Here is a 27,257-nt window from a genome sequence, read left to right on the forward strand (position 1 = left end):
TAACTAAAACAGCTTCTCAAGGAAGCTGAAATTCAAATTACGCACACCGATTACACCGTAAAATACACACAAAAATCATCACCAACGACGTCATACTTCCAATGTGGCATTGTTGTTTAGCTGACAACTCAGCTTTTTTTGAATTCCTCCTCACCCTCCTTTAGTATGAAAAGGGAGATATACTTATCAATAATTTTGATTTATTTTAACACATGTACATTTTTTTTTTTGAAAGGTGAATTTTGCTGGAAAATTCGTGTCGTGATTCGACAATGGGAGGTCTAGCATACGTTGTCTTAACCGAGTCCGCGCTAAAGAGCTCTCTCAAAGTAGAAATGTCTATTTCAAATACCCGATGGGTAACCCCCTTACTAATCCGCTCGAATGCAAGACGATTAATATGGTAAACCTTGTCCTCTCAGATTTGAACCTGGGTATACCCAAGTCAAGCCCTCATAAAAAGACTTAATTCCTAGGTCCTCCCCAAACCTTGAACACAATAACTCATATAAGGTGGGATGGTCTTTCAATTGATATTTATTTTTATGAAAAAATTAATCTATAAAATCTAATAAAAATAATAACCTTATGAAAAAAATATCTAAGATACCCTTAATAATTATATACATAATCAGTATTTTATTTTTTAAAATATCTTCATTACCTTTAAATCAATTACCATAGGCCCATAGCTATGCATGCATTACATCACATGAATTTGAATATTTGATCATGTAAATTGGAATTAGTATCTGTAGCACCACGCCACCACCAATCACAAATAATATTTTGGTTTGATCTTAATAGATCTATTTGATCCACAACTCATGGTTCCTACGAATGGACAAAATGCACTTATTCAAATAGATTTTTTTTTTTGAAAAGTAACGATTTTATTAACATACACCCAACAAATCGTCGACGGTGGTTATATGCAATAGTTAGAGTAGCCTTACAACAATCTAAAACTATTTGTTCTATACTTACACCAAAGATATCCACACATCTTGATGCTTTGGATAATTCCTTTTACATTCACAGTGGCGTTCTCGAACTTGATCGCGTTTCTAGCTTTTCAAATATTCCAGTAGCTAATGATAATAATCCCCTTGATGGCTTCTTTTTCCAAGTTGCTCTTCCTCATCTGCACATGAAATTCGACCAGGTCCTTCAGACTAAACACAAAGAAAAGTGCTGTATCACACCACTCCCGAATAAAATGCCATATACTTGCAGCCACCACACATTCGCAAAAGATATGCTCCACTGATTCAATTCCATCACCACAGAGCACACACCCCAAATCATTGAAGTTACATTTTCGGGCCTGAAGAGCTTGCATTGGTTGGAATGCGGTCCATAGCTGCCCTCCACATGAAGATATTCAAATAGATAATATGGCCGAGTTGTGCCTTAGATTTATGTTATGACTATTAGATTTATGTTATGACTATTACTTATAATGAGAAACAGATCAATCTTTTCTATTCTTTGTGGGTAACATTAATTCTTTTTAAGTTCTCAATGAGTATAAATGCAAGTGCAAACAAATATATACCATACCTTGCACAGTTGCACATATGATAATGTCTATTGAGAATGAATTTAATCAATTAAAGATAAAATATAACCTGAATCGACATATACTCATTTATAAGAAAATGGGTTGAATTTACCTCTAATATTTTAGTTGAATTTTTTTCCCTCATAACTATGTATGTTTTGGAGAAAATAGTTATGGATAAACCACAAAATGGTTTGAGGGAAGGTGGCACTTTTTCGCCAGGGTTGTTTGCAGGTCAGTTGCCCCATTTATGGTATGGAGCAGATTATTCGTTTGTTATTGAAGTCTTTGCTATTCGTTTGTTATTGAAGTCTTTGCTCTTGTGTACGTTTACGTATCCATTTTACTTAATTTGCAATCCAACTAGAAACTTTTGAGATTAGTCAACCAATTGGTTCTTGATTAGGTTTTAACTTCCCTATGACCTGAGCTCTTGTCTGAGCTCATATCACCTTATTATCAATTTTCCACTTGTAACTGAAAACAGAAAACCATTCACTTGCATTTTTGTTAACTTTATATTTTAGTGGTGTTTAATTGTAATTATCTAAGTGTGGAAGGGGTATTAGTGAAATTAGGATAATGTATAAATACCCCTTCCCACCTCCTTTGTTTTTCTTCCTTTCCCCCATTTTATACATATGCATATTGTTATATCTTTCTAATCTATCTTTTATCCTTTAATTCCTTCACAAATATTGATGAAAAACATGTTAAAAACACAGTTCTAACGATTGCATTTGGTATCAGAGCCCATGGCGCAAAATCCGGACCGTTTTTCATAATTTTTACAAGTTTCTGTTTTTATTCTATTGTAATACTGGTTTTCCTACCAGTATTCCTACCGGTTTTCACTTTTTCTTTGAATTTCTGTTCTAATACCGGTATTCATAATGGGTTTCCTACCGGGATTCCTACCGGCTTTCATCAAAAGTTGAGTAGTTTGTGTTTGCTTGTAAAGTACCTGGTTTACACCAAAACCGGTCTTAGTAATGAATTCTTTAATTTTATAAAAAGAAACTATGCCCAATTTTTTATTCGAAAACCGGTATTACTTGTGCATTCTGAATACCGGTATTACTTCTTCATTTCAACATTAGCTTTGAAACCCGGTATCAGTAATTGTAAATCGAAAACCAGTATTTGTTCATCAATTTCAATCTATTTTTATTCTTCACTAAAACCGGCTTTCATTTAACTCTTCCCTAATACCGGCTTTGTTCGAATACCGGTATTAGTTCATCAAAACTCAAAAACTCTTTTTCAATTCATACCCAAACCCGACTCATAACCCATCTAAAAGCAAATCATTTCATTTTTAAAACCCATTACATTATTTCAGTTACAAATGAAACAATTACCTAAACCTTCAAACCCTATCTTTCTCCCGCTCGATCTTGATCTATTTAACTTGTTTCTTTGAGCCTCTTTCTTCAATTTGTTCATTTTGCACCAAATATCTTTTATCTCATCTATCTCGAACCTTAAATTTCGTAATTGATAGCCGTCACCTTTCACAAGAAATCCATCCTGTCGCAAAACCCGAACTTGCTTGCTGATAGTTGGTCGTTCATTTGTTGTCTTTGCTTATGATTGAATGAATTTTCTTTTTGGTATGTGTTTGCAAGAAACCGAAAGAAAATTTGTTGTTTGATAAAAGAGATTTTTCTTAAAGCATTGATTGAGTTTTTGAGCAAGTGATAATAAAAGAAAGAGAAAAGAACGAACATTTTCAGTTTACTTTGTAAAACGAATTGTTTTGAGGAGTTATATTGTGACTTGTTGGTTGCGTGTATTGTAGATCGGGTAGTGTGGTGTCAGGAATCACATTCACGTGAAAGGTAAAAGTATACGCATGGTGCTTTGTTTGTATCAAACCATGTATTGATTTTATAAATTTACATGTTTTTAATTCCAAGACAAAAGCATCAATTCATGTTTTTCATTTTGATAGTGCATTACAGCTGTCGAATTTTAAGTAGTTAAAACCGTATAGTCTGAAGAATAGTTCAACGCGTGCTAAAGTGGTCAAACGTGTGCCAGTTACTATAATTTCACGCGTGGCCTGATTGGATTTAATTCATGTTTTATTGGGCTATGTCTTATCACTAGTTGCATATTGGGCCTACATTTTTCTTTAATTGGACTAGTCATTTGTTGGGATTAAATATCTTTTGGGCTAAATATTATGTTAGGCGGGTTTTTGTGATTGGGCTAAGGACTAGTACTAGGTATTAGTTGTTGGACTAAGTATATCTCTTCATTTGGGTTCTTTAATCGGCTGCCATTTTGATTCCAAGATGATGACCCATACATCACAAGACATTTTTACAAATGATCCCATTTTGAGAGAGCTTTTTTCATACACGACTACAAAACCTACTTTTGATCAAGAGAAACGCCATAAAGATATGATATGTTCATGTTGTTTAACTACAATGATTCAACCTCATATCACTCCTTGCATTGCAAAGATTTACTCAACCAAACAACATGTGTTTAACAAAATTCATTTAATTGAGCTTGAGAATGAGAAACTCAAATTGGAAAACAAAGAGCTCAAGTCGACTAATGATCTCATTTTGGGAAAGTTTGAAAACACCAAAAAGGAAAATGATCTTCTGGAAACAAAGTTTAATCGGTTATATGATCGACTTAGAGAAGCTCATTCCAAAATCACCGATCGAATCACAGAGAGTCATTTGAACGAACTTGTTTCGCTTGAAAAGATATCTCAACTTCGCAACGAATTGCAAAACAAGTCCATTTTGTTTGTGAGTAAAGAGAGAAAATTTCCGAAGATAATCGAACAACTTCAAGCTTATTCTCGGTCTTTAGAAACTCAACTTGCAACTCTGTCAACTAAAGTGAATTCTTCATCGCCCCTTAATCCCGATTGCCTTTCACTAAATCAACTGAAACAACCAGAAAACAACTCTTTTTCCACCAAACCAAAAGTCCAGTCAAGTAACTCAACAAATCAAATATTCAATTTCAGAACTTTTAAATCTTGCACCAAAACCTCCTCAACCACCACAAAAGACCGAATCAACCACTATCGAACCACCAAAGAGATATCCCCCACCACTTCAAAAGTCAAAACCAACCTTTCCGAAATCTGTGCCTAACTTTCCTAAGACTCCTACAGTCCCTCGATACAACACTTGTCGATTTTTTAAGGATCCTACTACCAAAACCGTTCGATTTAGAGATCAATATGGTTGGTTTTCACAAATGCCACCAAAGTCCAAACCTCAAACTCCAACTCCCACCCTCAAATAACCATTGTTTCCACAAAAACTATTTTTAAATGAAACCCCATTGTGGAATTCAGTCTGTGTGGATCAAATTGACACAACTTACCATTATTTCTCGGAAGTATGTAAGAATTTTGGACCTGTACTAAAATGGGTTCCCAAAATTCTCTTAAAGTAAGTTGTTGTGGAAATGGCTTGTACACATTTCAGTGTATAACCCGTTCAAAATCTGTTTTGTTCAAATACTAAAACTTCATAATAAACCTTTCCATTCACCTTTTGTGCTAACTATTACTGATACATGATGAACGTGATTCTCACATTCATCATGAGAGGGAGAGATAGCAATAGAATGATTGAAGATATTGTTCATTTAAGGGGGTGCACAATGAAAGTTTTGAAGTTTAATTCTTTGCTCTGAAGACTATGCTCAGATTGAGGGGGAGAAAAAAGGTTTAAAGATTGATTATCCTTTTTGAAGGGGGGCATAATGGATTGCCCATCCGAGGGGAGCACAATGCATAAGTTAATTCGTTGTTTTGAAGATTATGCTCAACTTGAGGGGGAGCTAAATGACAAATCTTTTTTGGACCTTTTAGTATGTTTTTTATTGTATATTTTGAATAGAGTGATTGATTGAGGGGGAGCAAGATTTTGAGAAGTTTTTGTACATATGACAAGTTGGGGGGAGCTAAAGTGACAAATCATTTAATACCAAATCTACACTAAAAGTCAAGCTTCCGCACTTCACACCAAGCCTAGCTTCCGCATTTATACCAAGCTTCCACATTTTACAAGAAACTCAAGTTTTCGCATCCACAGAATGTTTAAAGTTCCATCACCAAGTTTTAAAGATCGATGACGATGCACCATTTACAATTCAACACCAAGGGGGAGATTGTTAACTTTATATTTTAGTGGTGTTTAATTATAATTATCTAAGTGTGGAAGGGGTATTAGTGAAATTAGGATAATGTATAAATACCCCTTCCCACCTCCTTTGTTTTTCTTCCTTTCCCCCATTTTATACATATGCATATTGTTAGATCTTTCTAATCTATCTTTTATCCTTTAATTCCTTCACAAATATTGATGAAAAACATGTTAAAAACACAGTTCTAACGATTACAATTTTACATAACATGTCATACCAAGTCTTGACCGGTCAACACACGAGACCTATTAACGCCAAACATGAAACTTGTTAAGTAGCACCGTGTCATGTCATGTCGTGTTAACATTGTCCGTTTCAGATATTGCTAGCTCTAATGCCTCTTTCATCTTAGGCAGGACAATTTTCTTCACAATGCTTGGTTGTAACATCAGTTCTTGCATGATAGCCTCAGTTAGTTTATCATAGTCAATGTCCTCTTCCTCGAGTGATGACGGAATAAAACCAAGCTTCCTCCAAAATTCTTGGGCAATGTCATCCTATGTTAAATAAAAACGACATTAAAATCAATCCTCAATGAAAACAGATATAGGGTGATTTCAAAGCAACACAAACAATAAGATTCAATATAATGGTTCACCATCCACAAAGTAAGGTTATCACGAAGATGTTGCATGAAAATAGAAGTGTCCTTGTGGGAATCCTCTCCTAAAGTATCTAGTTCAGCACTTGCCTTATCAACAGCCTGGCCAATACAGGCATACATTACATCCAAACTTTCATTTTATAACTCCAAACTAGAAAAAATACAATTGCAAAAAGAATAGATAATAAGATGAAGGTAAAAGATGATAAGTGGTGAAGTCTGACCTGCTTACCAAGGTTACAAGCACTAGCAAGGTTACAAGCACGGTCAGGTGAATATGTTTTGAAAACCAGACCGGACACTGAACCGGTTTTATCAATTTTTACTCGTCAGACTCGTCAGATTGGTTGGACCGGAGTTGGACCGGGTTTGCCGAAATATATATATTTATCTAAATATACCAAAAGAATTTAAACTTAAAAATAACATAAGTTTAATAATATTAAATTTTAATATCAATTATTCAAAATACACCACATATTAATAAAAAACCATAATATGAACAAGTTTTAATATCTATAAAATAATATTTATAAACAGAACAAATATTAAAACAACCAACTAGACTAGTAATCCAAAAGTTATCATGATAATCCAATTGATAAAGATTTTTTTTTTTTTACCAATATAAAACAATGATGTGTACTCGTGTATTATATATAATCTTGGGAAATATTTAAGAACTTATTAGACCAATAAAGAGATTATTTGTTTTAATTTTTTAAATGAGTATTAGGTTAATGTAAAGTTTTTTTATATATTACAACAATTTTTAATCAGTAAATTTTGAACTTATCTACTCGTATTAGTTTTTCTAGGCCATCATGGGATGATACAAGCACATCCTCAATTCCTCACATTTTTTACCAACTCTATGTTATTATTTATTTTCTCTTTTCTTTCAACACATGAGATCCATCTTTATCTTTATCACTGTGTGCTCATCTCTTTCTTTTTCTGTGTTCAAACTCAAAGAAGGAAATAACCATACATAAACAAAATAAATAGATAAATGTGCATTTCTTGTTTCATCCCCCTTTCTCGAAATCAAGTTCAGCAAAAAAACAAGTAACTTCAACAAACCCACATCCCTTTTCTCTTTTTTTCTGAGCAAAAGTCCTGGCCGTGACAGGGATGCGGTGGCCGCAAACACGGCAGATTGAGCTGCAGTGGCGTGGCAAACGTGAAAAGGTTGAGGGTCTCTATTTTACTATGTTTGTTCCCTTTTATAATTTGTTTTCTGTTAGAAATCAGAAAAAAAAAGAAAAAAAAAAGTTTTGTCTTGCTTTAACCCGGTCCAAAGTGGTCCAAACAACAGTCCAGTTCCGATCTGATCAGCCGGTTCAGGCGGTTCAAAGCGGTTCAGTATCAGCCATCCAACCGGGAGTGATTGGACCGTAATTCTTAAAATTTCTGGTCCAACCGCGGTCAGATCGGTCGGACGGGCCGGTTCGAAAACATTGCTCTTAAGTATTACATGCATAAGGTAGAAAAACCAAACAATTTTATTTGTGTATAAATTTAATTAATGTCATGTGACACATGACATGATATGATTTTATTGGTTAGTATCATTTCTTACTAAAATGAAATTAGGTAGTAAGAATTAATTGACCAAATTAGTACAAAAATCTTTAGGTGTCTAGATCTAAATATACATCTTTATATTCGACCATTTACGTAATTTTCCCGTGTAAAAATATGTAGAAACAAAAGTGTGTAGGAATATTTATCCACATTAAAAATTGTCTTTTTCCAAAAAGTTCACACTTTTTAGTGTGTATAAGTTTCTACACACTTTTAGTTCTATATATTTTTACACAAATAAAAGCGTGACAAAACTTTTAATTTGCTTACACTAAGTAAAAGTGTGAAAATTTTTACGTTATTTGTATTTTGTAGTGTTCGAACTTCGAACCACTAACATTCCAAAAAAGAATTATTTCTTTGTAACTAGAACAATGAAAATCACCACTTCGACCACTACAATTCATAACACACTACTAAAATGTATGGTTATAAACATCTAAAATATGTCATAGGTAGTATTAATACTAGATTAGAACTATTCTGGAAAATCCGACAAAGTACATAATTTTTTGGTATCATTTCGGTCTCAATTGCAAAAACCAACAAAAATAAATATAGGTCTTGATCCCGAATAAAATTCAATGTCACTATTGGGTACCGGGATCGATACAGGATTGAGATTTTTTCTAATACCTATACCTAATCCATACTAAACATCTTTAAACTGTAATAAAAAAAAATAAAGGTTTTAGCTAATGATAAATAGTTCTCCTTATACACTCGACTTCTTCCCCACTTCTTACTCACTTCTTTCACTATTCGTCAGCTTTCTCTCTCCTAGAATACCCCAAGAACACCTCCCTCCTTATATTATGACTTCTTCCCCACTTCTTCCACTATTCATTTATTATTTTATTATTTCATTTTCTTTTACAAAAAATAAATAAAAACACATTCAATTTTTTAAAACAAACACATTTTTATTTTTAAACACAAAACAATACATGGAAATTAAACATTAGATCCTAAAAATACATATTAAACCTAATAGTTAAAACACATTTAATCGGAAAACACAAACTACATTTAGATATCCTTAAAATATGGTCCGTACTTATCGATGAGGCTTTTGCGCGTAATCCGGATTTGCTCCAACTCGTCTTCAACTATGCCAGTCAGAATTGGCTGTTGCAGAAGCTTAAACACCGCCCTGACCTGCTTTCGGAAGCGATCATCCTGTCTCATCTTCCGCTCCTCCTCTATTCTTCTCCTATCCTCCTCGATTTTTAACATTTCCTCTTGTTGCATCAACAACATTTGATGAAGCTTGCCCAGCGCCTGTTCTGACCCACTCGAACCACCACGACTAGAAGTCGCATCTTAGCCACTAGACATTTTCCGGTTAATATTACGACCCAATGGTCTTCTAATTGGGTCGTCTCCAAACAACTGGTTCATAGCTACACCCGATTCCATACTCGGACCAGCCTCAATGTGTCACTCATCCTCACCCAAATCAACAAAATCAGCTGCAGTTCGTTTGGCAATACTATGGTCTTGCCAAAATGCAGGACAATCTTTCAGCACATCGTAACACTCCTCATATGGAAATCGGGGTGGCCTATGGTTCTGTTCATATATTTCATGAACAGCCTTATACATTTGTCTGTCATCTGTCCCGCTCTGTCGGCCTTGATTTTGCAATCTCTTCAAGATTGCTCCAAATAGCTTGGTGGTTCCCTTGATCTTGCTCCATTTGCCTTGTAGTTGACTTTTGTTGCGCTTTCCCGTGGGCGGTTAGTGTTGAACCCCTTGATCACTTTGGCCTAAAACATTGTCTCGTCTTGGCTTATCCCCACTCTCGAGTCTTGTGAAGCATGTGTCCACGCCTGTGCCAACAAAACCGCCTCCTGAGTTGACCACTTCGCCTTATCCGCTACAACAACCCCATTTTTCGTCAACCGTTTGGGCGGGGCAAGAACTTCTTCCACTTCTTTCTCGACAGAGGCGACACTAGTTCGTGCCGGTTGAGACGAAGTCTCACCTACATGCCTATGGAATTGAGGAAATTGTAGATTCTGGAATTGAGGAAATTGTGAGTTCGTAGCTTGAAATTGATTAAATTGTTGCAGTAACATGAACTGCTGAAACTGTTCGTTCAACAGTGGCGATTGCAACAATTGCATATATGATTAGTTCATAGCACCCGAGCTACTAGATGCCCCCATCATATTAGACGATGACATGGACGGGGGAGATCCCACCAGAACGCGTCAAATTCATCGATAGTGTTTTGGTATTGGTTTGGGTTTTGATTTAGATTTTGGTTTGTGTTTTGGTTTTTTTTACTTCTTTTAGGCATGGTGGATGAATTGATTTTGCTTTTTGCTAATATGAATTACAGAAAGAAATATGTGAGTATGAAATGGTGAAGAAGAGAATGTGAAGAAGTATGGAGATGGTGGTGGTTTAAATATGAAAAAAAAAGGAACGGGCCTTATCCATTCAAAAAGCAACGGCTATCTCAAAAAAAAAAAAATTTTTTGTTTTTGTTTTTGTTTTTGTTTTCGTTAGTTAAGGAGCAGCAGACCCCACCTCAAGCCACAAAACACACGTCCAAAAATGGGAGAAACAACCGGAACGCTAATGAAGACGCAACCGTGCTTATAGCGGCTCTCTTCGGCCGTGCATCGGACGCCGGGAGATGCAACTATAAGGACGGGCCTTAGTGACAATCTTTGCACTATATTTAGCCTTCCAAAAAATTATTAGCACTATTTTATGCCATTTATAATAAAAGGTTTTCACAATTTTATAACTGCCATTAAGGTGAATTATATAGTGTATGTTTACTATAAAATTTAAGAGTATTTTTAATACAAATTTTTTTTTTTTATGGGGATTGTGTAGCAATTTCTTATAATAGATTTAAAATTAAAATAACTTTTCAAAATAATAACTGTATAACACCATACGAATGAGCCACGCAACGGTTGTTATTCAATTATTTAACCGAAAAAGGAAATAATTTACTGTAAAAATCGAAAGGTTGCCATGTTCAATTTCCATATCTATAAATATATTCATTCTTCCTTCCTGTGATTTAGTTTCCTTTCATATTCTGTATATACATACAATACATACATCACACGTTTCCCCCCTTACATTTTAAATCCATAAATCAATCAATCAAATCGCGCATTTTCCGGTCACCGCAATTATCTCCGATCGCCGGCAATCTCTCACTACGCACACAGGTACCTTCAACTATCTATCTACATACAATTCTAATTTGAGATTTGATATTTATTCTCAAAGTAATTTCTTTGTTTTTGTGATATTATAGATGCTGTAGATTTAAAATTTAGTTACTTTTTAGTTTTTTACCACCGTAGTTTTACAGTTTCACTATTTACCGACTCGCAATTGATCGAATTCGTTAGCAGTTGGAAAAATGTGATGCTTATGTTGTTAGAATTTAGGTGTTTATTCATTTTTATAATTATGGTGTATCTAATATCTATATTATCATTATTATGCATTATAATTATTATATATATATATATATATATATATATATATAGAAAGTATATATGATCTTAGATTTGTTGAATAACTGAGCGGTGGTTCGGTTCGGCATTGTTCTTGGGAGTATGTGTTCTACTTAAAAGTATAAGTTTTCTCACTTTGTAAGCGTAGTAGTAATTGATAAGCGGTATGGAAACGCTGGTCTCTTTTTAAGATTGGATTGTAGAATTGTAGACACTTTATGGGGTTTAAAGCAGTTACTGCGGTGGTAGCGTTAGCCCTTAGGTTTGTTGGATATAGCATCTATGTCGGTTGATATAATGCTCTATATAGTTGTTTAGATAATGTCAGTTCGGACTGTTTCTTGCTATTGGAGCACCTTGTATTCAATAGGTTGTTTCTTTTGTTGCTTGGTCACCTGCTTTTGTTTTGGTTTTTGTGCTTCTTTCGGTAGTGATTGTGTAAGGTGATCAAGGTCTACGTATTTTGTCATAATTTTTTAGTTATGTGGAGACTTGTTGTTTTATCCTTTTGTGTTGTAATTAGTTGAGGCACAAGCTCTAAGATTTGAGAGTTAGATTTAGTATCTCTTTTAGATTTTCTTGGTGTATAAGACATGTGAAATATGGTTTTTATCATGTTTATGTTAATTTATTATGTTGTCACATGTTGATTTGATTGTATAAAAGAGGGATCAGAAGCGTAGATGGACTTCTGACTATAGAAAGACCGGAATAGGAAAGTGTCATGTTAAATAGGCAAGTGTATTATTTATGAAGTGATATGGACTTGTATACCTTTATGTATTACTTTATTCTTTAGATTCTTACTTGCATATATAGATATCCAAGGAAACATGAAAGCAAGATGCTTAACTGTCTTTAGTTATTATCTCATTGTTAACATTGATGATCATTTTTGGAAACTATATTGGCATTTCCATAAGAACTTATTGGAAGTATTACAATTTTTTTGTAAAGTCTAGTTTGAAGTTGAAAAGAAGTTATTAGTTATGTACTTTTATGCATATTGACAGGCTCTATGGAAATATTCTTTTAGTTTAATTTTGAATGTTTATATAATTCCCTTCCATGTACTACAGGTGGATATTCCTGTGTATGGAGGAGTTGATTTATTGGGGGAGAAGCTTTCGCCACTAATATTGCTTCTTGTTCATATTTTAGATTTCATATAAACATGAAACTGGACCCCCATAAATCAATGTCTGCATATCCTAAGACGATTCTACCAATTGCAGCTTCAGTGGGGGGACTTGCCTTCTTTTTGGCTTTTGCTTCCTTGCTTCTAGTCTACCAGCCAATTGGTACTAAAGTTAGTGGGTATTTTTATAATGTAGATCAAGCCCCCAAAATTGCTATCGTGTCGTCTTACAATGAAACTAGTATAATAGAGAACCCGGTGAGTGATACAGAAACAAAAGGGAAGATTGTTGAATCAAATACCAGCAACACTATTGATTCAGGTCTTGAAAAGACTATCGACTCAGAATCTAAAAAGACTGCCGATTCAAGTAAAGACAAGACCATTGACTCAGATACTAAAACAAATGCCGATTCAAGTAATGACAAGACTATTGATTCAAATACCCAACCGAGTGCTGATTCAGCTCCTGACAGGACCGTTGATTCAGATACTAAAACGACTATTGATTTAGGTCCCGATAAGATTGTTGATTCAGATGTTAAAATGTCCACTGATTTAAATGCTGATGAAACTGCTGAATTAGATACCAACAAGACTGTTGATTTAGATGTGAACAAGACTGTTGATTTAGGTATCAACAAGACTCCTGATTCGACTACCAAAAAGATTGTAGATTCAGGTACCAAGATAATATTTCCATTCATCCCTAAACTATATTATTGATGTGTTCAGTTCTTAGGTGCTACACATTTATATAGTTTGAGCATTTTAACTGCACAGAACTTGTCAAAGTAGTGTTTGTTATACTGAAATCAGAGAATGAACTGAAGGTGAGTGTAAAAATGGAAGATTGTATGAGGGTCGTACATAGTTAAAATGTTCACTTTACTCAAAAAAGATGATTAATTGATAAGGGCGCTATGTTTTTCTAAAGTTCATGATTTTGAGGCTTGAATTTGCAGGCTGTGATTTGTATCATGGGAAATGGGTTTATGATTCAGCTGGACCGCTATACTCAAACAACTCATGCCCTGTGTTATCACAGATGCAGAACTGCCAAGGAAATGGTAGGCCCGACAAGGACTATGAGAATTATCGATGGAAACCCACTGAATGTAACCTCCCCAGGTTTGACCCCAAAGGGTTTTTGGACTTAATGAGAGGAAAGACGTTAGCATTCATAGGTGACTCGGTTGCCAGAAATCAGATGGAGTCGATGTTATGCATACTTTGGCAGGCAAGTGTCTCTTCTCTGTTTTGTAATATAAGTACCATATGCGCTTAGTGTTTCTCTTGTAAGTACTATACACGCTGTATTTTACTAGAAGTGGCAATATCGGCCCCTTTACTCCCACTGTCTAAGTTTATTGCATGCAAGATACAAACTCCTAAAATCGCAATCTTTTAGATTTTGATTATTGCTGATGATATTATTTTTGTGATCATTGTTAAATGAACTATAAAATATGGCTATAAGTGTTTTTGAGTCAACGTGAAGTATGAGTCACTTCAACTGAACCTGTTCTGAACATTATTGAGCATGTGCATTATCAAGAAAATATTTCAAGTTTATTAAAATTCCAGAAAAGTGATTGCAATGTAAATCCAAAGCTATCCTCTTTTCTCGCCCTTTTTAAAATTTTTTTCAACTTTCTGCTCCTTTGAACTTGTGAAAGTAACATATAGAATATTAGTAGGCCTAGTTTAATGAGAGTTTGGGTGCGATGTTGCATGAAATCATGACATTGATATTCCCTTCCATCATGCAGTGAGAAATAACAATAAACCATCATGTTCATTGTCACCCTAGTTCTGTTATAAGTAATGTGATAATTATTATTAGATATAATTCATATTACTATAATCATCTGTTCTTTAGTAAAACAATGTAAGGGGTTGTATACATCCGAAGTATATTTTGGGTAATGTTTGCTTTTTAATTGACCTAAATTGGTCAATTTGCCACCCTAGTTCTGTTATATCTTATAAAAACTGTTTTGAAATGCACTGTGACTAAGCAGTTCCATTTGTAAATTACAGGCTGAAGTCCCAATAAACCGTGGGAATAAAAGAATGCAGCGTTATTATTTCCGATCAACATCCACCACAGTTATTAGGATATGGTCATCGTGGCTTGTTCATAAAACAACGGAGAAATTTGATTTTGCTCCCGATGGTGTAGACAAGCTCCATCTTGATGCCCCAGATGAAAATTTCATGGATGTCATTCCCAGCATTGATGTTCTTGTACTTTCCTCGGGTCACTGGTTTGCAAAACGATCCGTTTACATTTTAAATAACGAGATCGTGGGTGGACAGTTATGGTGGCCTGATAATTCTCGCAAGAAGAAAATCGATAGTACTGAAGCTTTTGAGATATCTGTAGCAACCATTATAACTTCCCTTGTGACAAACCCTGACTACAAAGGTTTGACCGTGGTGCGTTCATATTCACCTGATCACTATGAAGGTGGAGCTTGGAATACAGGCGGGTCATGCACTGGCAAGGTAATGAGTAGCTTACAGCTTTTTATGGTAAATTCTTTTGGCAAAATGGATATATCCGGTGATGGGTTGGGTAAAAGTAGTGATTTTTTGTTTTAGCAAAAGGGTCGAGGCTGACCAATATATTTTTTATGTCCTGTAGAAGCTATTTTGTTATTAAAAGCGAATCTTTAAATATGATTATGAAAGGTACACTATTCTAATACATATTCAAATGTTTGATTTATAAAGGGTTTTTACACATTAACTTTACAACTTCAGGTTTGACGTCTTGCAACCTCAACCTGCTTAACCCAGTTTCTTTTCAAGAAATATTTATAGTTTTTCCTCATTATATACTCTTTATAAGGTACTTAAGTCAGCAACCCTAATTTACTGCATAGTCTGATGTTCAAATATCTTCTGAACAGGTCAAACCTGCAGTGGATGGTAACTTAGTCGAGAGTGGGTTCACAAATACAATGCATGACAAACAAGTATCAGGCTTTAATCGTGCTACAAAGAATATAACTAATAAATCACGGGTGGCATTTATGGACATCACAAAATCGTTTGCTTATCGGCACGATGGCCATCCGGGCCCATACCGGAGCCTTGACCCAAATAAGATTACAAAAAGGAGTGCGGATGGGCGACCGCCGCCACAGGATTGTTTACATTGGTGTATGCCAGGCCCAATCGATACATGGAATGAGTTTTTGTTGGAGACCATAAGAAGAGACTTTGAGGCCTGAGGGTTCATGAGATGATGATTTTTAGACAGTCTTAGAGGATTCCATATACAGGGTATAGAGCATGAACCAGTTCAGTTGTACCATGTTGTAACAGGCTGCTGCTAATATATTAAGTTTAACTTTTCATTGTTTCATATATATGTTGATAAATTATGATATGAGTTCCTTAGTTTTACTAAGTTTTATACAAGTATCTGATCACTTAAATTATATAACTATCGGAATATTTATGGTTGTGTTGTGGGTTACAGACATCTATAACTTCATTGCAGTGTGGGTTATGACAGTGTCATTGCAGTGTGGAGTATGCAAGGGTTGTGACAATGAATGGGTATGGTGACCGTAGGTTTTTGAGTGTGACGATATCTAGACGCCCTAAGTTTGAATATAATAGGATAACAAAAAATAAACACCTTGTGATTTAAGTTAGCTCTGAAATGTTGATTGAGAGATTTTCTCGTATATATTGGGTCACCGTAAGTGGCACAGATTTTTTCATTTCTTTTATAGTCCTTTAATATTTCGGAAATAGTCTAGAATAGTTGTATTTGTTTCTTTCTAGATTTGTTTTACTAATAATTGTATTTCTTTGCATCTAGCGTTTTGCTAGTTGTCTTCTTAATAATATCTCTATCGTTCTAAAAAAAAACTAAGTTAGCTCCGATTTATTTTATCACAAACTCTATGTATGCAAGTTCTATATTACAATAAAATGTTGTTATTATATTACCTTAAAACGTTACTACTAATATATCACAAGTTGGTCTAGTGGTTGGTGCTGTGCTTGGTGACATATTTGTCCCAAGTTCGAATCTCCACGGTTTACTTTGATATATATTCGAGGTCCCTCTATAAAGGTTTGGTCTGGATATACCCAGATTCAAGTCTGAATGGGGCAGGGTGCAACGGTTTCGAGGTGTCTTAGCGCGAGCCCGCTTAAGACAACGTATGTCTAGACCCTCAGAAATTCACCTTTAAAAAAAAATTACTACTAAAAATACTTGTACTTTGCTAGTTAAAATATTTCTTTGTTTAAACTTTAAACTTTCTTGGGGTTAGTGATCGAACTACATGGGCATGTTGAAGCTAGAATATTTGATTGTTGACTTTTCATGCTTTTCTTGTTTACTATTTGAATATAAATGTATGCAAGTTTAACATAGAATATAGAACCACATTGTTTTAGTTTTACTGAGTTTTTAACAAGTTTCTTGTATTCATATCATTTGTGCTCCTCTACATAATCTGAATAAAGTTATTTCTATATTTGACCCTTTTCACAAAGATGCACGTAGGGATGGCAAATAAATTCGTACCCGATGGGCAGAGACGGTACCACATAGTGGCAAAGGGGGCAAATGCCCCCTTTCAAATTTAATTTGTCATGTAAGATTAAATTTTTCATTGATTTTTAAAAATTCTTTATAGGTTTTTAACATTTTGACTCCTTCATATTTAATTTTTATGGATTTTTTCATTTTGTCCCCTTTGAAATTTTTTTCTGGTACCGCCTCTGCCGATAGGGATATCCGAAACCCGATAAATTTGGGTCGGGTTCGGGTCCGGGTATGCGGGTATAGGACCGGGTATGGAGATGGTTTAATTTTTTTGACAGGTTCGGGTTCGAGTATGATTTTATATTAAAACCCGCATACCGACTCGTATACCCGAAATCCGCCCGAACCCATATACCCGACTTGTACGTTTCATTACAATATGTCTAAGTGTGTTTGTATTCAACCCAAATAAGTAACAACAAATATGAATATTTCATATCTTAATGAAATGCCTTCAAGCATTTTGGAAATATATCATAAAAGTACAACATGTTGTTATTCAATAATTAATTTCAGCCTTGAGTTTGTAAATAGCTTTTATATAGTATATAAGCTAAGAAGTTTCTATGGATATAAAGTAAAATGTTACATAGCTTTTCAAACAGGGATGATATACCACATAATTTACAGAAAGATTCAAGTCAAATATATTAAAAAAAAGTGATGGTAGGATCTCTGATTATTCGTGAGGAAACCTGTTATCCTACGGTTATTCAGTAAATGAGGACCCGTCCTGTCCGGGTCCGGGTTTAGGACATGAATTTTTAAACTGGTTTAGATTACCTAAACCCGGACCATACCTGGGATGCACGAGATATGGACCAAATATGCTGAATCTCAATCTTGACTAGTAATTCACCCTTACAAAGTCAAAGCTTATTTTATTCTGTTAATTAAAATTTAAAAATCACCTTAGTAACCCAAACATTCACTTTTTTCACATTTTTGGGACCAACAAATACCGTTTATCCAAGTGGGCCACGTTTCAACTTTTTTCTTTCTTTATTCATAGTTAACAAATTATAAAAAAAAAAAAGTAAGACAAACACGGACATAAAATACACAATGTAAATTAAGGGCACACACTCCCAAATTCAAAATTCAAAATTTCTTCCTTCCTTCCCAAAAATTGTAATCCGATGTTTTAACGGTCTCATTCATTAAAACAAATCAAATTCCAAATCTTAAATTTGTTTCATCCCTTTATTCTTCTTCTTTCTCTCATATCTCTGCAATTTCTTCTTTATATCAAATTTATAACAATTTTTGTTCATCAATTCTCAGGTGTGTTCTCTCTTTCCAGAATCTAATTACTTGTTTTATGATATATATAAATTAGTGGAACAATTATATAAAATATCATATTATATTGTTTGTCAAGTGCTAACTGTGTGAAATTATGAAAAATGTTGTTTCAGAATATGGCTAATCCTCCCGTAAACGATCCCCTCCTGCAAGTCGAAACCACCTGCGGATCCCTCCTTTACGAACTTCAGGTATTCTTTCTTTGCTTAACGAGTCGGTTCTGGTAGTGTTTCCGTTGTTAACCGGTCAAACGGCAGAACAAAAAAGTATCTAAACAAGAAAACAGATATAAATTTGCCCAACCCACCCAAAGTGTAAATTTAATGCGTACAAACTCTAAGCTGGGTAAATAGTTTAATAAAAAGTCAGATTTCTGTTGAAATGTTCTAACTTTTGTAATCATTTTTTGACGATTTAAAAGATTTGGGCAAAACTTATTTCGGTCAACCTGACTGACCCATAACAAAACTACTTATCTTGACCCAAACCTGTCCTGACACGATACGAAAACTGCAGACTTGCACATTTTTCCAAAGACTAATGGTATTGTCTAGTTCTGAGCTTTGTACAAAAAATCGGTAATATGTATGCAAATTGTGATATCAGATAATATGGGATGAAGTTGGCGAGTCAGATGGTGAAAGGGATAAGATGCTATTAGAGCTTGAACAGGAATGCCTTGAGGTATACAGGAGAAAGGTAGATTTGGCAAACAGGAGTCGAGCTCAACTTCGACAAGCTATTGCTGATTCTGAAGCAGAATTAGCAGCCATATGTTCTGCTATGGGGGAACGACCCGTGCACATTAGGCAGGTAATGATATTAGCTAAATCAGTTCCCTTCAGGATAATGTGATGTATTGATTTGGAAGTGTTAAATAGTAATGCTCAACGAGTAAAAATGTCGACATGTTGGATTGTTAGGTGGAACTCAAACAGGTCTTATTTTGTACTTGTTAAAACGGGTCCTGTTGGGTGGATGCTCAAACACTAATATGTTCATTTTTTATTTGTTTATTAATAGTGAATCTGTGAATGTGCTAATTATGCTTACAAAGTCATGATTACATTAGTAGTCTATAAATCATATATCTTAATAATATGGTTTAGGAGGTTGTATGATTTTAGAATAGCTTATGGCATTTTATATTGACCTGTTGGAGATATGACGTGAGTTCATTCCAACCCAACCCATTCTTAAGTAAATGGATAGGAATTACCATCTTTATTGACAAGTATCAATTCTTTTTCTCAAGTTAATTACCATCACTATGTACTGTTATAGTTGCGACTTATATCGATCTTTAGAAGACTTTGAGTTTAAAATAAAAAGTTCTGGAACTGGAAACACCAAAAACTAGTTGTATATTTGACTTAATTAAAGTGTAAAAGGTGCTGTCTTTAGACTGTTTTTGGATGTGTGTTTCCAAAGTGATTATTGTGCCTTGAAGAATTACAATCCAAATCAGATAGTTATCTGATCAGATGACTAGGGAAATGACAGATAATTTTACATATATCTCAAATCTTGTGATTATTAGCACTAATAGTTGAGCGTGGACTTACTTTTGCAGTCTGATCAAAATCGTAGCCTGAAAGGAGAGCTCAGAGCAATTCTTCCAGAAGTGGAAGAGATGAGAAAGAAAAAATCTGAGAGAAAGATTCTATTCCTTGAAGTCTTGGAACAGATAAATAAAATCCAATTGGAAATTTATGCAATTTCACTCAAAACAGTATTGGATGAAAGTGATTTATCTTTTAAGAAACTAGAAGAACTTCATGCTCAATTTCAAGCACTTGAGAAAGAAAAGGTTATAGATTTATTTTTTTTTAACAATCAAATATATATTTTCTATAAACGTGATGCCGAATTTGTACTAAATTGATTACTAATCAATTGTTTTTCTCTTAATACCCAGAGTGATCGACTTAAGAAAGTTTCAGACCACATGAGCACCTTACACTCACTGTGTTTGGTTCTTGGCCTAGAATTTAATCAGACAGTTCATGAAATCCATCCTGGCTTAGCAGGCATGGAAGGAGGAAAAAGCATAAGTGATGATGCAATCGGAAGGATTGCTGCTGCTATAGAGAGACTACGCGAGGTCAAAATAGAGAGAATGAAAATTGTAAGAACAGAGTCCAAAAAGAACTGGATCACTATTTGTTGGCGTTTAGTACTATAGAACTACAGAATTAATAGAACTTGTCCGTTCCATTTCAAATATTTAACGTAAAGAAGCTTTTTGCCTTTTTGGTTTGTCTGATGGAATGAAATGAACCATTTTTGAAGGAATGTGATTTTTTTCAAATTTGTTGATCTTCATTCCATGTCTAAACATGCTCTTTCTTTCATGTTATCATGGTTTTATGAAAATCTTTTATTTTTTGTTATAATAGATAGAAGGTTCAGTAACTTATATGAAAAAAGATAAAGTAGGTAAGATAACACACTGCTGTCTCTGTGTATGTAGTCTGCTTATCTATATGAACTCACCATAATCTTATTGACCCATCAAACATGATAATGGAATGTCATGATGAGTTCCATTATCGTGCATACTACATTACCCCGTTCAATTCGTTCCCAAATCATTTAGTCCAGCTAACCATGCAGATTATGGTCTATATGTTGACTTACTAATTTGCCAAACTTCTATTAGATCCAAAATCTTGCAACTTCTCTATTAGAGCTTTGGAATTTAATGGATACACCTGTTGAAGAGCAACAAATATTTCAAAATGTTACATGCAATATAGCAGCGTCAGAGAACGAGATCACGGAGCCCAACTTGCTATCTGTGGAATTTATCAGTCATGTAAGTTATAGTGTTTAGTTCTAGTTATTCAGAAGTATAATTAAGTTTGTTACCAAATCCTGACATGTTTTCTTATTTTGTCAAAGGTTGAGGCAGAGGTTTCACGGCTTGAAGAATTAAAATCTAGCAAAATGAAAGAACTCGTCTTTAAAAAAAGATCAGAATTAGAAGACATTTGTCGAAAGACACACTTACTTCCAGAATCTGATAACTCAATGGAGATTGCTGTGGAAGCTATTGAATCTGGTATTCATGCAATACTTCCTTACTGGAAAAATATGGGTGTATATGAGTTGGAGGGCTAGGTAACAGATCAGATCAGCTATTTTTGTGTCAAAACGAGTTGGGCTGGTAGACGTGACACTTTTTCCTTGAGGTTTTTCTTTGAAAAAATAAAGGTATTTATCAAATATGTTTGAAAAAAATATTTTATTTTTATATTATCCATTTTTTTTAAAGAAAATGATTTAGGACGTTTTTGGCATACAAACAACACTTTTCGGGCGACTTGTGACCTCTTCGACCAATTTCTATCTGTTTTCTTTTGAGCAAACACACTTTTAAGTTTACACAGCTCACCAATCAGAGATGCAAAAGCCTCGGTCAATTCGTTGATGAGTAATGTGTAATTATCACCTCTATCTATAAGGAGCATAAGATACTGGAACGTTATATATGTTGGAAAACATGATAACTCAACAGTTATGGTTTTATAATCCCTGATGTAGATTTTGCATTTCTTAATGAAGGTGTTATTGACCCTGCTAGTCTACTTGAACGATTTGAGCTTAAAATTGGAGAAGTTAAAGAGGAAGCATATAGCAGGAGAGAAATACTTGAGAAGGTTGAGAAGTGGATGGCTGCATGCGAAGAAGAGTGTTGGCTTGAGGAATATAACAATGTAGATCTTCTTTCTTTGTTTTTGATTTATTGTAGCTTTTGGGTACATAACACACCCAACTAAAAAATCGATGGTTTTTCTAGGATGACAATCGTTATAATGCTGGACGGGGTGCTCATTTGACTCTTAAGCGTGCAGAGAAAGCTCGAGCTTTGGTAAACAAACTTCCAGGTAAGTCCTACCTTTGTGTCAATCTAGAAGATATTTCTTCCCGCATCAGTGTCAAAAACATGAAATATTGAATCCATCCTTCATTACCGATTTCTGAAATTTGTTTTGGGCCCAAGATTTTAAACTTTCTGCATCCTTGGGTAACATAGTTTGCTTTGGAGATGTGACAAAAGGGGTGGTCCTGATGAGTGCGATTCATGTCAAAGTGCTTAATTTTTGTATGGGCCAGTCCAGAAAGGGTTGACTAAATCACTTTCTGTCCATACTAGCTATCGTGATTTGAAATTGTTAGCATATCAAATATGATTATCAGAAGTTCAGAACTACAGTATTTCAGTAATGATATAATTTGTTGCGTAATCATAGGACCTGTTAGAGAGTTCTGTTTCTGTTTTAAGCTACTTTTTTATTACGTTATCTATTGGAGATAAAACAAAACTCAACTTGATCCATTCATAAATACATGTATAGGAATTGCTGCATTTAATCTTTATTCATTTCGGAACAGGAATTGTGGAAGCATTAGCTGTTAAAACGATAACTTGGGAGAATGAAAGAGGCACTGCCTTCACTTATGATGGAGTAAGAAATTTTGTTTTTGTTACTAATCTGAAAACTATTTGTCAGCTCTAGTCATTCTTGAAACTTAATAAATTTTATGCAGATCCGACTTCTCTCCATGCTTGAGGAATATAAGATCTTAAGGGCAGAGAAAGAAGAAGAAAGAAAACGAGAAAGGGTATGATATCAATTCTTGATCAGTATATGAGTACTTCTAGAGGTCAAATTAAACTTTTTTACTTCTGAACAGGTCAGAGTTGTGTTGTAAATGGGTTTTAACTAGTTATAGTTAACTATCTAACTACTTGTAAGATTCTCTTTTAAATGGACAAAGGAGTGTTTGTGGGTCCACCTGCTCCTGGACATGTAGCCACTAGCCATGCACAAAAACAATACATTTCAACATAACCCATTTTGACCCATTACCCAACCTGATCATCCCACTATCTTCACATATCTAGTAAGACTTTGTCTAAAACCAGAGACTTCACAAATGTTGTTTTCTGTATTTTTAGGACCAGAAAAAACTTCAAGGTCAGCTTATCACAGAACAGGAAGCGATGTTTGGGTCAAAACCGAGCCCAATGAAACAGAAAAGTGGGAAAAAGGGGCCTAGGATGTCATGTGGTGGTGCAACTAATAGAAGACTGTCACTGGGAGGTGCTATGCATGCCCCAAAAATGGAGCTTCACACTAGAGCTACACCAAATACCCGTCATACTAAAAAGAATGAACGTCAGTTAAATACTAGGGATGAAGGATTTGCGGCCCTTTCAACTGGTAATATTTTACCTCCTGCATTCTGTGTTATATGACTTTTGTTTTTGAAGATTATAGTTGCTTAAAATCCAACGAGTTGTGATCCTACAGGCTACAGTTCAATCTGCAAACGACATAAGCACATCCAAACACTCTTTTTTTTCAACCCGCCATAATACCGTGGATTCTCATTATTAAATATATTAGTCGTATTAAAATGATTTTCTCTTTAAGCCTAGTTGTATTTCAGAGAAAGAAATCTATTATTATGTATTTGTAATCTTCACATCAAAACTCTTCTTTGAATTGATATATATCAGGGAGGAGAGGTTTGGACATAGCTGGACTTCCTGCAAGCAGAAAACATTCTATTAGTGAAGTCGAACCGTCACACCGCACGCCCTTTTCCCCAATTTCTTCCACTGAATCATCAAAATCCAATATAACTTTATTGGAAGATCTCAACAGAAAACACGAAATGGTGCAGAAAACTTTTCAGAAAACCAACACACAACCTTTCACTACTCCTGCCAAAACCACGGTATCTTCAATGGAAGATAACGAAAATAGAACTCCTAAAACAAACATGATTCCAACCATACCTTGCACACCATCAACAGTTTCTGTCCCAATGCAGACAATAATGACACCTTTTTTGGATAAGAAAAGTTTTCCTGAAGAAATTATCGAGTACTCGTTTGAGGAAAGGAGAGCTGGTTTCGTGCTTCCTAAAGCGCACTTGAAGATGGTTGCCGCCATTTGATGTCTTGTGAAGTGTTGTTAGCTTGATTTGTTTTATTGTCATTGACATATTTATGGTTTGAAGTCAATTGTAATTGGCTTTTCCTGAAAGTTGTGATGTATGCAAGAGCTTGGTTTAATCTTTAGAATGTGTCTAGAAACGGATAAAAGCTCACCAGAGGTGGATGAAAATTTCTGTGTTTCATCCATTAATGTTTGAGTCCAATTTGCCATTCAGAATTTTGATGTTTACTTCTTTACTGATCATCTTTCTATGTTGAGTTTCATATTTTCATGAATTTCATTGTCTCATCTAAATAAGAAAAAATGACTGAGAATTGGATACATCTAAACAACTATTAGCATTTGGTAACGTTTTAAACTGGTTTGGGCGCAATGCGTCTATATAAGAACGTTTTTTAGTTTAGCTTGTAAACATAAAAGGACATCATTCTTACTTTATCTATATTATCTATATTTATATCAGGAAAAGTAAGTATGGGGTTGTCCCTCATCTAAGCTTAGATGGGGAATCCCTCACACACAAATATTTTAATAATATTTGTATTTTAAACAAATGATGGGGCCCCCATGATATTTATGGATTAAAAAACCAAATTGTGAGGGTTCCTCATCTAAGCTTAGATGAGGGACAACCCCATACTCACTTCCCCATTTATATCTATATCTATACTATATTATAAGGGGGAAGTGAGTATGGGTTGTCCCCCATCTAAGCTTAGATGGGGAACCCCTCACATTTGGTTTTATAATCATGAAAATCATGGGGGGCCATGTATTTGTTTTAAATTCAAACAAATAATAAAATATTTTTATGTGAGGGGTTCCCCATCTAAGCTTAGATGGGGAACAACCTCATACTCACTTTTCTCATATTATAAAGCAGATTTCTTCCAGATTTTCAACATTGAATTGAAATTTTAAATATTGATTTTAAGTACATCCCCAAAATACCCCTCTCATTTATTCTATATTTATCTAAAATAACCATAATACCCTTTCTCTCTCATCAAATCTCAACCAATCATCTTTTTTCTCTCTCCTCCATAAATCATTTAGTCCTCCAATTCATTCAAAATCTTTTATCTCAAAAATCATACGTCGATAAATTATAAAAATTGTATGGGTGTTCTTAAAATTTCATGCTCTTTCATTAGAGATGTCATTCGATATACTTTCGACAAATTTTTAAATCCAAGGGCGGAGGCCGGAGGCATTTGACTATCACACTCTCTGACCAAGCTATCACCCCCACCATCTCACCGCCGCAACGCGCGGGTACTTACTCTCGTTATATTATAAAGCAGATCTCTCATGTTTACATTTTAAGTTTCAACATTTACTTTCCCAAATGCTCATATTTCAATTCTATATTTACCTAACACCCTTTCTCTCTCCTCAAATCTCAACCAATCATTTGTTTTCTCTCTCCTCCATAAATCATTTATTCTCCAATTCATTCAAAATCTTTTATCTCAAAAACCGTACGTCGATAAATTATAAAAATTATATGGGTGTTCTTAAAATTTCATGCTCTTTCATTAGAGATGTCATTCGATATACTTTCGACGAATTTTTAAATCCGAGGGCGGAGCCCGTACGGCTAAGGCATATGACTATCATACTCTATGACATATCGACTCCTATAACCTATCATACTCTATGACCTAGGTATCACCCCACTATCTCACCGCCGCAACGCGCAAGTACTTGCTCTCGTAAATTTAAAAACACTAGAAAAGAGTACTAGTTTGGTTCATTTTCGGACTAGGCTGCCTTTTCAGTTTTTTTGTTGATTTGGATACTAAGAGGATTCTATTCCAATGCTTCTTTTTGGATTTACATGTAAAAACAATGTGTGCATTTTGAGAATGAACAAAACATATCCCATTTCAATGCTTCTTTTAATTATTAAAAAGAAAAAATGATTTATTTTTCATATACCAGCAAGAATAAAATTTGTGTATAGCAAAAAACCAACCAATTAGGATAGGTGGAAGTTTAAGATAGATTAAAGTGACAGGTATGCATCGACACTGGTGACTAGTCCATGTGACAAAGATCTTCCTTTAAATTTTAAACCTTCATTATTTTGTAACTCCCGTTTTTACTATTAATATATACTCGTACTTTTTTAAACGACTATTAATATTTTCTTTAAAAATGTCCGTATATACCATGTACCTATATCCAACCGAGGGATAAATGGATAATCACCACCAAGGTGGATGAGTAGTTAGACATTTTATCTCATATTCGAACCTTGTTATGTTAATTTACTAGATATCTCGAAGTCAATCAAAGAAAAGAGCTCGAAAATAGTGATGTCCTGCTAGCGTAAAATTAAGTCAAAAGACTCGTAGTTCACATTTTTATATTTATTTTATCTTTTATTATTTTATTATATTATTATTATAAACTATAAAGCATTTTGGCTTTTATATTTATTTTTTTGTAAAGTTAGTTTCGATTCACACGTCCTAGAGACAATTTTAACCAACAAATCGCTAACCCTCTTCTCATGGAAAATACCTTGAGATGAGAAACCCAAGACTCGAACCCGAGACCTTGGTAAAACTCACCTTCGAGGTCCACATAATCGATTTAAAAGAAATCTCAGACCAACCCATCTAAATGAAAGCATTTTAGGTTTTATATTTAAAATATGTCTTAAATTCTAGAATTTGATGTATCCAAAATGATCTTAATATATCAAGATCCCTAACAACTAAATCATATAGTTTACCAAAAATACTCTCAGATGGATTAATTTACAAACATTTATCATTTAACCCATAAATTTAATAACTATATTATTGTTTT

General features: G+C 34.5%; 3 protein-coding genes across 4 annotated transcripts; 2 read left to right on the forward strand and 1 right to left on the reverse strand.

The window, feature by feature from the left end:
* Positions 1–5,910: 5,910 nt before the first annotated feature.
* LOC122586127 (14-3-3-like protein GF14 upsilon) lies at positions 5,911–6,745 on the reverse strand. Of its 2 annotated transcripts, XR_006321877.1 has the most exons (3): positions 6,584–6,745; positions 6,354–6,458; positions 5,911–6,252 (listed from the first exon to the last, which is right to left on the reverse strand). XR_006321877.1 is itself a non-coding variant. In XM_043758234.1 (2 exons), exons 1-2 carry the CDS (start codon positions 6,477–6,479, stop codon positions 6,046–6,048), a joined length of 333 nt encoding a protein of 110 aa, XP_043614169.1. In that variant the 5' UTR covers positions 6,480–6,745; the 3' UTR covers positions 5,911–6,045. The 2 variants fall into 2 exon arrangements, 1 of the variants encoding a protein (XP_043614169.1); XM_043758234.1 differs by having other exon boundaries at positions 6,354–6,745.
* A 4,219-nt stretch (positions 6,746–10,964) lies between these two features.
* LOC122583593 (protein YLS7) lies at positions 10,965–16,030 on the forward strand. The gene is made up of 5 exons (XM_043755981.1): positions 10,965–11,146; positions 12,520–13,260; positions 13,544–13,818; positions 14,622–15,089; positions 15,497–16,030. The coding sequence occupies exons 2-5, from the start codon at positions 12,615–12,617 to the stop codon at positions 15,818–15,820; spliced, it is 1,713 nt and encodes a 570-aa protein (XP_043611916.1). The 5' UTR covers positions 10,965–11,146; positions 12,520–12,614; the 3' UTR covers positions 15,821–16,030.
* A 2,200-nt stretch (positions 16,031–18,230) lies between these two features.
* LOC122610482 (65-kDa microtubule-associated protein 3) lies at positions 18,231–24,680 on the forward strand. The gene is made up of 13 exons (XM_043783471.1): positions 18,231–18,441; positions 18,576–18,653; positions 19,069–19,275; positions 20,036–20,272; positions 20,381–20,590; positions 21,125–21,280; positions 21,367–21,526; positions 22,030–22,181; positions 22,265–22,352; positions 22,861–22,934; positions 23,017–23,091; positions 23,429–23,693; positions 23,993–24,680. Exons 2-13 carry the CDS (start codon positions 18,579–18,581, stop codon positions 24,433–24,435), a joined length of 2,142 nt encoding a protein of 713 aa, XP_043639406.1. The 5' UTR covers positions 18,231–18,441; positions 18,576–18,578; the 3' UTR covers positions 24,436–24,680.
* Positions 24,681–27,257: the final 2,577 nt, after the last annotated feature.

Source organism: Erigeron canadensis, chromosome 1 (genome assembly GCF_010389155.1).
Source record: "Erigeron canadensis isolate Cc75 chromosome 1, C_canadensis_v1, whole genome shotgun sequence".
NCBI lineage: Eukaryota > Viridiplantae > Streptophyta > Magnoliopsida > Asterales > Asteraceae > Erigeron > Erigeron canadensis.

Excerpts from the sequence above, each read along its gene's own strand:
- LOC122586127 (XM_043758234.1), bottom strand. The coding sequence starts at position 6,479 with ATGTATGCCTGTATTGGCCAGGCTGTTGATAAGGCAAGTGCTGAACTA. Across the intron at positions 6,253-6,353 it reads ATAACCTTACTTTGTGGATG|GATGACATTGCCCAAGAATT; the intron begins GTGAACCATTAT and ends TATTTAACATAG.
- LOC122583593 (XM_043755981.1), top strand. The coding sequence starts at position 12,615 with ATGAAACTGGACCCCCATAAATCAATGTCTGCATATCCTAAGACGATT. Across the intron at positions 13,819-14,621 it reads TGTTATGCATACTTTGGCAG|GCTGAAGTCCCAATAAACCG; the intron begins GCAAGTGTCTCT and ends TGTAAATTACAG. Across the intron at positions 15,090-15,496 it reads GCGGGTCATGCACTGGCAAG|GTCAAACCTGCAGTGGATGG; the intron begins GTAATGAGTAGC and ends TCTTCTGAACAG.
- LOC122610482 (XM_043783471.1), top strand. The coding sequence starts at position 18,579 with ATGGCTAATCCTCCCGTAAACGATCCCCTCCTGCAAGTCGAAACCACC. Across the intron at positions 20,273-20,380 it reads AAGCACTTGAGAAAGAAAAG|AGTGATCGACTTAAGAAAGT; the intron begins GTTATAGATTTA and ends CTTAATACCCAG. Across the intron at positions 21,527-22,029 it reads TGTGGAAGCTATTGAATCTG|GTGTTATTGACCCTGCTAGT; the intron begins GTATTCATGCAA and ends TTCTTAATGAAG.